This window comes from Oxyura jamaicensis, chromosome 3, assembly GCF_011077185.1.
Source record: "Oxyura jamaicensis isolate SHBP4307 breed ruddy duck chromosome 3, BPBGC_Ojam_1.0, whole genome shotgun sequence".
Classification (NCBI taxonomy): Eukaryota; Metazoa; Chordata; class Aves; order Anseriformes; family Anatidae; genus Oxyura; species Oxyura jamaicensis.
The window spans coordinates 29,421,251-29,433,922 of record NC_048895.1 but is presented as its reverse complement, the minus strand read 5'-3'; the positions used below and the strand labels follow the sequence as shown (position 1 = coordinate 29,433,922).

The 12,672-nt window shown below is 41.6% G+C and overlaps 1 protein-coding gene across 3 annotated transcripts in view; it reads left to right on the top strand.

Annotated features, from left to right (window-relative positions):
• TTC7A (tetratricopeptide repeat domain 7A) overlaps positions 1 to 12,672 on the top strand; it is a 169,190-nt gene that overhangs the window by 20,915 nt on the left and 135,603 nt on the right. For 2 of the 3 annotated variants that reach the window (XM_035320722.1, XM_035320723.1), the window contains 4 exons: positions 308 to 429; positions 7,435 to 7,513; positions 10,775 to 10,935; positions 11,415 to 11,478. In XM_035320722.1, coding sequence (XP_035176613.1) covers positions 308 to 429; positions 7,435 to 7,513; positions 10,775 to 10,935; positions 11,415 to 11,478 — 426 coding nt within the window. Of the gene's footprint in view, positions 1 to 307; positions 430 to 7,312; positions 7,336 to 7,434; positions 7,514 to 10,774; positions 10,936 to 11,414; positions 11,479 to 12,672 lie in introns of those variants that run through there. The other variant, XM_035320724.1, reaches the window with a different exon arrangement.

The following is a 12,672-nucleotide window of genomic DNA, read 5'->3' as shown; positions in this document are numbered from 1 at the left end:
GTAGTATTTCTGAAGCCCTCGATATTAATGTGTAGCTTTCCACTTTATTGAAGGTGTAAAGTAGTAAGGGGTGGTGCTTCAAAACTCACATTGCACACAGAATGTTTCATGGATGTCACTGTATAGTTTATTTTAAAGTTGACTTTGGAAGGTTTTTTGAAGAGCTGATGAAGGTAAGTTTTCAAGTAGTCCGAGGAGGAATCTGAAGGTTGAAGCTAACATTTTGTTCCTGGCAATATCTCTGGCTCATGAGGAAATGGCTAGTTCAGAGAGTTGTGTGTAATCCCACTGGTTTCTTTTCTTGCAGACCTTAAACAGCACACATTCAAGGAGTATAAAGGGCAGCAACATGACGTACTCTGAGTTTGAACTGTCCTACTTCCTGGAAGCAGCCCTACAGAGTGCCTACGTGACTCATTTAAAGAAGGGGTAGGTGGATGCAGATGTTAATAAAAATAGATAGTACTGCATGTTTTGTGTCAGAACAGATGAAAGCTTTTTTCTTCATATGTTCTCTTGTGACTTTTTTTTTTTGCTGCTACTGGCTCGCTTCAGGTTTTCGTAGTGCTCCCCTTCCCCACACCCCATCCTAATTCTCAGTTGTCCGGGCCTACAAGTAGGGTGGGGTAGAACAGTTTTGTTGTCTTGACTCAGTTTTGCTCCCTGTGGAGTTGAGGGGAGTCTGACCATAGAGAGTGAGTGGAATTTAAACGCTGCTGAGTTCTTCTTAAATGCTCAGCCACAGGACCTGGTTTAGAGCTCAGTTAAGTCTTAAGGGTTGTTTCTTTTATTTATTTATTTAAGGTCTTAATTTCCTGATCAAAACCCCAATTCTGTGTGGTTTTACTAGAGGAAGTGCCCACCCTCAGATGCTGTAGGTGAGGACATAGTGACCCCTAAATCAGGCAGTTTTTTTTAAACTCCATTTAGTTGAAGGAAGGATTGCCATATGGAGACAATCCTTTCACCACTTGTAAACAATACTTGTAAGAGTTCTTCCTTCCCTACTCCTGTGTTTGTAGCATATTATCGCATTTGTTTTTAAGGAATACCAAATTTCTCACTGCTCTGTGTAGCATCACTGGTCAAAGTTTTGTAAACTTTCTTAAGCAAACTATCTTTTGAAAGTATTTCATCTTGGTCTTTTTTTTTACCTTCACTCCTAAAGATATTTTATCTCCTTTTCTTCACTCGTCCTTCAGAGTGAAATGGAGACAAAAGGGGAAAAAAAAAAAACACGGGGAGAAGGAGAAGAAAGAAAACTAGGGAGGGAAAAAATCATAGCGAAAAAACAGCTTAAATTCTTCTGTAGGAAAAAAAAAAGATACCTCTTTTTGGCTCTGTTTGAGGAGGGACTGTTTCTGTTCAGGTTTTTCTTACTTTTTCCCCCCCCCAATAACGATTTAAATGCAACTATGAATATCCTTGGTGTTCTACGTTGTTTCATGTGAAGCCAGGGTTAAAAACCTACACATACAGTGAAGCTGTACTTGCAAGCATGTCCATGCAAGGTGCCTTCAGATAAGTCTTCTTTAACCCAAAAGCTTTATTCACAAAGCCCAGACGTGATGGAATGACCTGTGTAGTCAACCGAGTACAAGTTTATGTGTAAAGAAGTAGGAGGTTATAAGTATAAGGCATGGTCTCGGTATCATCTCGGTAATCTGGGAGAGGTACGTGGTTTTCCCATGTGAGGTGGTGGTTGACCACCTGTAGCACAAAGAGTGGGCTTTATTTGCCCTTTGCTGATTTGGTGGCAAACAAAAGCTCAGGTCTTGCCAGTAAGCTCATTAACTATGTAATAAAATAAAATCTCATTTAGAACATATGGCACTGATGTCCTCCAGGCACCTTTTGAATAACGAGCTCACTTGTGTGCCTTTTATTCAGCAGCATTTTAAATTCAGCTTTCATCCGTTCAGTAAATCTAGTGGGTTGTTTTAGCTGTTACTGGGAGCCCTACTTGCTCCCTTCCCACGTTATTTTAATGATAGCCTTTTAAAAAAGGAAAAAAAAAAACTACTAGAGAACAATTTGGAACCAAAATACATGTGTGAATTAAGCACTGCTTTGATTATGAGCTGAATTGCTGCACGAGCAGCAAAATGTTCTCTGTAGCTGTCTCCTGGTGGAAGAACAGCCTCGGAGCTGGCTTGGCTGTGGCAAGGACAAAGCTCTGTTTGCTTTGTACCTCTTCAGTGCAAATCAGAAGCAAGAGCCAGTGAAATTAAAGGGCCAATAGGGGGAAAAAGAGACAAACAGGAATCCCCAGCTTGTTTCTGCCGCCTGTGCTTGTGTTAATGTGCAGTTTCAGCCACGAGAGGGCATAAGCAGCATTGGGATATATTGAGGAAGGGGGGGTTGGGTGAGGGGAGAAGGTTTTTCATGTATATAATGAATCTCTCCACCCAGTATCCAGCGGCTCAAAGAAACATTGCTGCTTTCAGCTCGTCCAGGTAGGAAATAGGCCTTTGATCTCCCAGGCTGATGGGGGATAGGTCCTAGGAGGTGGGATGTCCTTTCCCAGTGGTAGTTGTGCACAGAAAGAATAATAAGTATTTTTATGAGGGCTGATGTCTCCTTTATGAGGGCTGATGTCTCCTTGGGCAAGTTAGCTGAGAGATAGGAGTGGTGTTGCCCTGCTTGTTTGTTCCTGCTAGCATCATCTTGGAGCATGATCGTGGACACCCTTTGCTCTTGCAGTGTATGGTGGTGAAAAGAAGGCGCCTCCCTCGCTCATGCACACCCCTACAAAGCAAAGGTGCATGCTGTAAGGACCAGCAAGTCCTGCAGCTGTGCCAGTCCATGGAGCTGTTAAGAGATATTTACTTAAAAAATACCGTGGTGCTGAAAGCACACTTCTGCAGTTTGCCCTTCTGTCTCCCAAGAAAGCTTTCTTCTGTTTGTCCGGTGTTGATGCTGTGGATGCAGAAATAGGCAGGCAGATGTCGTACTGTGGGATGCAGCCTGTCGTCTTCCATGTTAGTGTTTGCACTGGGTTCTGTTTCCTTCTGATGTCTGAGTGACTTCTCTGTGAAGATTAGGCTCATCCTTGACTGCCTTTAGTTCGTATTGAATGGGTATTATTATTTTATAGTGTTTACAGGGGCTTTGGTCTAAATGCTCTTATTTGCTTAGAGCAAATAGGCTTCACCTGTGCGAGATAATGGCTATTTCTATGCTGCTCTTTGAATGGCATTTGAAGTATGTGTGTAAATAAAAATGTCAGGGCTTTCCAGAGGATGCTGTTGGTTTTGGAAGCTCTAGGCACTTCTGAAGAAAAAGATTTTCTGAAAAAATAAGCATTGAACACTTAGTAAAAATCTGGTTTCTTTATGAGCCTTCAAGTCAGGGACCTGAATTACTTTGGAAAACCCTGATGAAATTGCCTACAAGGGAAAGCTTACACAGTTCTTTTCTTCCTTCCTCCTGTCATTTTTTTTAGCACTCTCAGTTTCCTTTTTGAAATTTTATAGTCTTCTGTTGAAAGGCACTTTGAAAGAGGAACTTCATGTATGTGTTATTTTTGCAGTGGAATCTAATCTAGAAAGGTAGGACAGTCTCTGCCAGAATACTAATCCTTTCTGAGGAATTTATATGGGCTTGCTTGCCCTTCATCTCCTCTTCAGTCCTCCCAGTCTAGCACCTAGTAAAGGCAGCTATTAATTTGGGAGTGAGTCTTACTGTCTACTGGATGAAACTAGGAACGTGCTAAGCTTTTGTTATTGTTTTGGTGGTCTTTTTTTCTTTTTGGTCACACTTGTTAGGTTGCCGTAGGGAAAATGTTGTGTTCTTTGCTGTAGTTGTCTTGTGTCTTTCATAAGAATCTGGGGTCGTTGTCTTCGGGTGCATTTTATGCCTGCGCATGAACCGCTGTTGAAGGAGAGAGTATGAATTTTTAGAAACCTGTGAGCGTTGCAAAAGGAGCTTTGCAGAGGCAACGGGGTTGTTGCTCTTTGTGTGCTTTCCCCCAGAGAGGTGGCTCTGCAAATTGCCACGCAGTCATGTGAAGATGATCTCTTCCATCTGTTAGTGCCTAGGTTTTTACAGTTAATGCATGGGGATAAGAACACGATCTTCCGGTGCCTACTTTTGGGTCCACTTTTGCTTAGTATCTGTATTTCTTTCCCATCAATTTGCACAGAAAACAGTGTATTTCTTAATTGCCTCATCTTAAAATTTTGTGTAGTATTAGTCAAACAATATGACATAAATGTGATGTGACTAATTAACAGTTTGGTAATTAATTACCCTTTATAAGGGGGTATCTGTGGAAAAAAAAAAAAAAAAGGATTTTCATGCCATGCTGGACTGAGCCACTCAAGAGGCTGTCTGTCGCAGTTTGTACTCACGATTTTCTGTTCTTCTATATTAAATTAAATGTAATTGAATCCTAAACCACATTTCATCATGGCTTTTAAAATACTTCTCTTGCTACCTTTGTGGTTAAAACCAAGGCAGTTCATTTAATGACCACGTGCTTTTTGTCTTCCTGTTCCTCCTGATTTCTTTCTCTGGCATCCCAGCAGTGCAGTAGGGGCCTGTGGAGTCTTTTCAGCTCATTTAATTTCCGTGACTTAATGTTTGCTTCTGGTGCCCTGACTTGAGCTAACAGTACCTTGGATTTCCAGGTAGTCTTCCGTCCCAGTCTTGGGGGGGCTCAGAATTGCTTAATTCCTGATCTAGACAAGATCAAATGGATTCACTGTGGATTGCCAAGGGTTTTATTTTTACACCCTCATCTGCTTATCTACGCACACTTATTTCTGTTCAAAGACCTCCTTTTATTTTTGGTTTCTTCAGGTTCTATTTTCAGAAACCTCATCGAGTGCACGTTTAATACACGAGGGGCATCTGTTAACGGAACAGTAAGTTCATTGTAGCCATGAGTAGCATTCATACGCTTAAAATGAAGTGTGTGTGCTCTTTGGCCTTCCAGTGCCTTGGAGCACTGAGGGGAAAGGCAAACTCCTGCAGCGGGGTGTGTTTGCCAGCTGCTGGCAGGTGTACTGTCTCCTGTGACAGCTCAATAATGTTCAATAACGTTCAAAACATACAGGCTGCCAAAGCAAATCCTCAGTCCTGTAGAACTGGTATTGCTGACAGATGCTTTGCATGTTTCCGACTTAAGAGCTCAGAGCCGGGAGCGAGTGCCCTCTGGGAGAGCCTGACCACACAAGTGCCTGTCAGGGAGGTGCTGGGTGCTCCTCCTGCCTGCCTGCTGGGCACTGCTGCCTTCTGCTGAAGGTGTTTGTCCTGTAGTTCATGTTCAACCCCAGCTACCTGCAGAAGGGCAGCAGCTTGCTGTTTATTCTTCCATTCACCTCAGTGGTTCACATTCCTTCCTTTTCCTCTCCCCGTCCCTCCAGAGCACAGCGCTTCTCCTATGAAGCGTTGACTTGGTTTATGGCCTTGTCTAAAAAGCGGAGCTGAAATGGCTCTCCAGTATCCTGGGAAGAAAATGGTCTCTCTTTTTTAGCACATCCTCTAAGAATTTTTTCCTCTAAGTATACGCCAAATGTGGCGTTCATCGGCTTTGCAAATAGCCACTGATCTTTCTGTTGCTAGTGAATAGATTCATTGGCACTTTAACAAAACTGACCATTATCATAACAAGAAATCTAAACATACATTTCTGAAAATGTTGTGAAACTGTTGTACAGCATAACTCTTCTTCCCAGCCTCTTAGGGAGCCCAAGGAAGTACAGGACGTGCCAGCACTCATTAAGTAACTGAGGGGAACCATTGGGCAGATGCTCTTTGTTCAGTTGGGGGAATTGCTTGTTTTGGAGTATCTGGCAATAAACAGTCTGTGAACAGTTCCGTTGGCTGTGGTGTGACTACTCATGTGCGTAAATATCACCACATGCCTAATTGCTTTCCTCAGTTTAAGGTCCAGAACTGCATGCACGTGTGTATGTTCTTTTCTAGACCCACAAAAATGCACCGGGTGTCTTGGCCATGTAAGTGAAGTGCTTGCTGAGGTGTTACAGTGCAGCTCACAGAAATTTCCTCAAGAATTTTTTCCTGGATAAATTATGAGTGCATCTTTCACCTACGAGAAAGTGGAAGGGGAAAAAAGACAGCATCAGACTTTCTCCAGAGGAGCTGATCACCACTGTTTTTTTATCTTGCCTTACTTTGGTGCTTGTCTGTAGCTTACCACCAGTTAGGTAATGATGAGAATGCTCTACTCCAAGTTTAGAGTTTTGGGATGCGTCTTGGTTGGATTAAAGACCATACATCTGCATCATGACTTGGCGACTGTAGCCTTAGGGTGGCATTCTGTGTAGCCACTACTCCAGATAAACAGTGTTAACTTACATTATTTTTCCCCAGAAAATATTTTTGTTCCTTTGAATGTTAGGGATGGATTTTGGAGTACAAGAAAGCTTGCAGTGCATGAAAGTAGGCACAAATAAGGTCCATACTCGTTACCTTGAAAATTTAAAACAGAGTCACAGAAACAGATTGTGTTGTGTTTTTTTTTTTTTTTTTTTTTTTTTAAGAAATCTAGGTGTTGCTTGCACAGAAAACTTTATCGGAATAAGCTGCAGTGGCAATTAATACACCAGTACAACTCCCTATCTGGAAGTCTTTAATTCAGTACAGCATTGCTGCTTTACTGGTAGCTTGTAATTCTTTGGGTAGCTTCCACCCTTCAATGGAAGTGAGCTAGACTATTCTGGAGTTACTGTGGTGCCAGGGCTTTGTTCTTAACATGGAAGAGCCTTACAAGCTGCAGGTGTGCTACCTAGTATGTCTAGTGTTTAACCGCTCCTCTCTCCATCTCTTCCAGCGCTCAGACACAGGGTTAAGATACCGGTTGGCACTAGACCGCTTTAGTTGCTCATCGTGTACACAGAATATGATTTATTGTTTTCAGCCTAACCCACTTTCATTGTAGGTTAAGCTGTGCTTGCAGACAGTTCCTGCAACTTTAGGTGCCTAATAGTAAGCTGTTTAAACCACTGTAATTTCGTCATGTGTTTGGGCCATCAGACCCAAGGCATTTAAGCACCACCTAAAAGGAATTGTCACGTAAAAGCATCCCATCAGCTCACTATAATTCAAAGCAGTGCAGCCTGTGTGTATGAAGAGGAGATGTGGATGCTTTTAAGAAGAAGCATCTGCTTTATAAATATGAACTATGAAAAGCTTCCAAATGTCCCCTCTGTTCCTCAAATGTGAATGTGATCTTCTCCTAGGAAGCCATCTGGAGTAGGCATGCTACAGTCGCTGCCTCGCTCGGTGATATTGTCCTGTCTGCCTCAGAGTGACTCGTCTCACTACTGCACGCTCAGTGGTGGTTTTGTTGGCTTGCTCGAATGCCAAGTCTGTTGCCCAGCTTTGGTGCACCATGAAAATATTTCCTCTAACGTGCTCATTTTCTTTCTCTTTTTTTTTAATGATTTTTTTCTGCTTTCCCCTTAGCAATATTGTGAAAGGAATGAGGAGTCTGCGAGAAATACTACGGACTGTGGAAACGAAAGCTACTCAGACCTTCAAAATGGTAAGGGGAGTGAATGGGAGCCCGGAAGGTGGGGGTCATCCGCTGTGATGGAATTCTCTGTTTTTTAACCATTGCATTTGGACAATTTTTTCCTCACTTGATTGCTTGTTGTTGTGTTTGTTTTTTTTAATACTTCTGGGAGTGATGTGTCTAGTGATGCACTTAATTCAGAGAGCTATCCAATTGAAACCTCTGAGCCTTCAGCTCTGGGCATATGGGATACTTTTTTTTTTTCCAGTGCATTTTCTAACTGATATAAATGGAGATGTATTGAGTTTGATAGCGCTATCCCAGGTGATAATGTCTTGCTTTCTTGCTTTTCAGTGTGTCCATGCACACCTCTTCACTTCTGCAAGAAGCAACATAAAGTACTTCTGGTGCTTGCAACAAACAGGGCTTTTTTAGACTCAAGTGCTTCAGTGTTCATGTAAAACTCCTTTCAATACAGTGTAGCACAGTGATTTTTCTTTTGTATTTGCATTCTGCATCCTGTTATACTGAGTGCCTCTAGTAAAGAAATCATGTAGAATCTTATTTCTCTTTAACTGTGTAGTTTAACTTGGATGGTCCTTCCTTACCTCCACTTGAAGAGATCTTGTCCTGAGGTTACTCAGGATGTAACAAGATTAACAGCATGGAGAAGAGCAGTCTTGAGAACATGAATGAAAACTCTGCAGCCTGAAAAGTGTTGACACAGATCTGAACTAAACACGAAACAAGTTTAGCCATCTTTGTTCGTGTTTTGTGTAATTCCAGAGAAGTTTGGAGAAGAGGTGGGCATGGTTTAGCTCAGCATTTTGAAGATGGATAGTGCTGGGTTCCAATGGATGGATTGATCTGTGTGTCTATTTCATATGCAAATGCAAAATTAAAGTGAAAGCATGAGCAGAAGGGGTAACCTGGGTAATTTTTTTGCGTAGGTTTCCCACATTTATATGTTTTGGAACTTCTGTTCTTGAAATGAATTTTTTATTGTCCAGGGATCACCTCTGCCTAGTGGAGAATACACATGCACGTGGAATAATGTGCAGGGAATTAGAAGAGGTGACTTAAATAATTGTCACACTCAAATGGTCACATCCTTTCCCAGATTGAGATCAGGACTCAGGGGATTTTCTTGCTCATCTGCTTTATCGTTATGCTGAAATGAGTGTAACCATCTGCTGTTCTTGTACCACAGCAGAATGTGGCACTTGAATGCTCCTGTCCCTACACAACTGGCGATAGCTATCCAGCACCCCTGGGGGGTTTATTCCTAAGGGGAAACTTGAAGGTGTTCATCCAGTAGATTTTTCCTGGGACTTCTCTTTTACTGGAAGTTGTGTTTACATTTTCTTATTTATTTTTAAAGAGCTGTCAAGAGGGCAAAGGGAGGAACGTGCTTAATTAAACAAGTTTTTCAAGCATGAAAGTGAAACACGCAATTTTCGTCTTCCTAATTTGTGGGATCACAGTGTTCTCCAAGCATAATGATGCTTTTTTTAGCCAAAGGCAGTAATAACATAAATCACAGCCTTGGCCTGTTCTGGTTTGTTTGGTCTTATTCAAAACAAGAGTGAAGCTAATTTACACAGCTACTGTACTGCATGTTAAAATCGAAGGCATTGCAAGTATTTGGTTCTTGCTTTTTGAAAGGCTTATCACAAACTGTACTCCTACTTTTGTGTGAAACAGTAAAGATCTCTCTGTTGCTGGCATAATATTCTTCCCTCCCCTCTAATGCTGTAGGAAAAAAAATATAGGAGAGGTGGCTCCTTAGGGTAAAACTGACTAAATAATTACACACTGAGATGGTAAAATGATACTGGCTAATGCCACAGTGCCCTAGGCCATTTTGCTCATGGTTACTTGCTATAAAAAGCATAGAAAAGAGTAGTTAGATATAGAAGGCTTTCTGTAACTTGTCAGTGGAAGCGCAGGGAACGTCTTGGAGTTTCCAGGGGGTTGTACGTGACAACATTTCTTTAAGGCACTGCGATATATTCAGATCAGCTTGCCATTTGCTAGGTGTAGCTATGAGACCTCTCTTTCTGGTGATACAGAAACAGTGTGAGCACACACGCTAGTGTGGCTGCGTTTTAGGCTAACACAGTGACTTTGTGTGTGGTCAGGTAGATGACAATAAAGAATCTTGTATTAAAAGAGGTTATTTTTCTGCATCCGATGACCTGAGTTTTCTTTAACCTCAGTACGATTTGTTTGGTCCTACAGATGTCACACCTCAAGTGTCGTAATGGTTCAGTTTATCAATCATGCCTGCCCTGGCATTTAAGGGAGTGCCTCTTGGCAGCCTCCTACCTTATCATAATGCATGAACTGCACGTAAAATACATACGCAGTAGTCAGAGAAGTTCAAAAATATTTGCAGGCATTAGGTCAGAGGGGCTGAAGTTTCAGTCTGCCTCTGTGCTGTGCTACGTTTGTTTTGCAGCGTAGAGTCGTGCGCTTCTGAGAACTCCCAGAAGATCCTCTGCTTTGATTTCTCTCTGCTTGTTTGCATGTTCATCTGTTTACAATGCAAAAAGCTAGAGATTTATTACGTGAGTCTAAACAGAGACAAATGCCAAGGATAGTTTTGCAAAATCAACTCAGCTTGGTGCCTTTTGGGCCCAGCTCGCCAGCTATGGATATGAACTGGAAATCGAGTACTGAAGGGCGCTCAGTGGCCAGAAAGGGCACGGGATGTTGTTGTCTCAACATAAAGTTCCTAACCTCTTCTCTCTTTCCTCCATTATTATAACAACAACAACAAAAAAAACAGAAGTAATACAGAGATGAAGTTGTAAAAAGCTGCAGTTGGAGACTCACTAATGGCTACAGGGTTGTGCTTTTAAACCCGAGGCAGAAGTAGTTTCTGGGCTGAGACTTGCATGCAAAATTTTGAGGCTGAGAAATCAGTGGAGTGTCGTCATGCTCTAAAATAGTAACATTTGCGAGATTGTCTCAAAAGTCCAGGTGGCAATCAGCTGTTTTCATTCATTAATGTGTCCCTTCCTGTCGGGCTATTTTATTTTTTTAACTATTGCATTGCAACAAGACCATGCAAATGCAGAAGGGTGGGCTTTTTGGAGGAGGGAAGCAACTGCCACTGTGGCAGACTTTATAGCGGCAGCTTTAGCTACTCTACGCTTCTGAAAAGAGGTACTGTAATGCTGTCAGTATATCTGCTTCTCCAGGTGGGACGTAGGGAGGGATCTTGTGTGCGTGTGTTTGAGAAGGCTTCATGATGCATCTTTCTCTTTACTGTTCACTGATCTCTAGACTGCAGCCAAGCAGCTAGCCCAAGTACTTCTCCATTCCTTAAGCGAAGACTGTTACTGGAGCCCTTTATCTGATCCTCTTCCTGAGTTCATGAACAAGGAAGATCAGTCTTACGTTAGCAATCTGCTCTGTCGGAAGCCTGAGCTGTACACAGAAGAGAAGTAAGCATTCTTTTTTTATTTTGGTTTATTGATGAAAGGAAGGAGAGTGTTTGAATGCTCTTCAGTACTGCTAATTATGTCACTGATTGATGTGGTAGTTTTGTGTGTTCTTGGTTTTGACTTCTCATCAAAAGGCCCGCTGGGAAAAATAAAGCATTAAACCTTGAGTGTTTTGATGTGTTTTTTTGTTTTGTTTTGTTTTTGCTTTTTTGGTGTTTGTTTATTCCCCAGGAAGGAAGAAAATCCAACCAAATAGCTGTCTTTGCTACGAAATAGAAATAATCTATTTATGGTTCAGAATAGCTCATCTAGGATATGTTTCAGAGCTTTTAATTGTGTGAACCTGAAAAAGCAGGTATTGCCTAGCAAATGAATTATGTATGAGATGTTTCAAGTTACCACTCTTCTTGTGAAATGAGAAAGAGAGGCGGAGAGGATAATTCTTGACCTTCCTCAGAAAACTGTGTTTTCTCTTTCAGCGTTTACTGCCCCCGGGACAACGTAGAAGAAGCTCTTCTTCTCCTCTTAATCAGTGAATCCATGGTAAGCCAAAAATGAGTTTGTAATAGTAATAGCACAAAAGGAGTATCTAAGATTTCCATATCGAGTCCTCTGGTTGGTTTTGTTTACAGAATCTTCCCTACATGAACAAAGATTTTTCTGATGAACAGGAAGTGCTATTTCTTTCTCTTGGTGGCACCACTTTTATTAGGTGGAACTTTGGTGAAGGATTTGGGGAATTGTCAAGAAAAGGAAATACCTGCATTCAGCATAGCTGCCTGCAGTTTCTGATATCGAGGTACATTACCAGTAGACAGATGTTTCCATTCAGAACATGTCTGTGGATTTATGGATCAAGAATGAGAGGAACTGGGAGTCCTGGCTAAAGCCAGGTGTGATGGAGCCTGCTGTTTGGTATTTGCAAGATAGAATAACCTGCTTGTATTTTTTAGTCTGTAGGGATAGTGTTTTAGCTGTTTCAGTCCTGAGTGGTCTTTGGCAGTTTCTGATGATCATGATTCAGGGGATTGCGTCACTTGTAGATGTGACAACCATAATGAAATACCTTGGTATTATTAGATTTCTTCTATTTATAACATCAGTGATGGTGGGGAAGAACAACTGAATGGAAAACTGCAAGGTAACATTTAATCATTTCTATGTTCTGAGAAGACGCAAACTGAGAAAATCTGTAAGGAGTGTATTTTGAAGTGGTGTACAAAATGTTACTTTGCTTTAAATACTGGCTGGTCACTTGTAACTTAAAGTGAGGTTTGGAAACCTCAGCGCATCAGTGACCCTCTTAGGAACTTTAAAAAACAGCTTTCAGGTTAGGTGAAAAAAAAATACCATGGGAACTTTGTTTTGTTTTGGTTTCTTAGCTTTCTTCAATTTTTCTGTTTCTTCTAGCTCAAGTCTCTCCCCTTTCCTGCAAAACTCTGAACATGCCATCTTAATATTGTTTGCTTTTAGAATCTGGGACAAAAATGAGGAGGTAGAACCACCTCAGAATACTAAATTGACTTAAAATATCACGTGAGCAGTATTACACTTCAGACTTTTTGGTGACTTCTAATATAAATCTCTGGAGTATATCTGCATTGCAGTTTCAATGGCTTTTTGTAATTAGAAGTGGAGCCTCCTGGAGCAGGGGCCTGTAGCATGGCACATGCAGTGTTAGGCTTCTGATAAAATCAGAAGAACTCATGTCAGCGTGGCTTGTCTGGGCCGATCCAG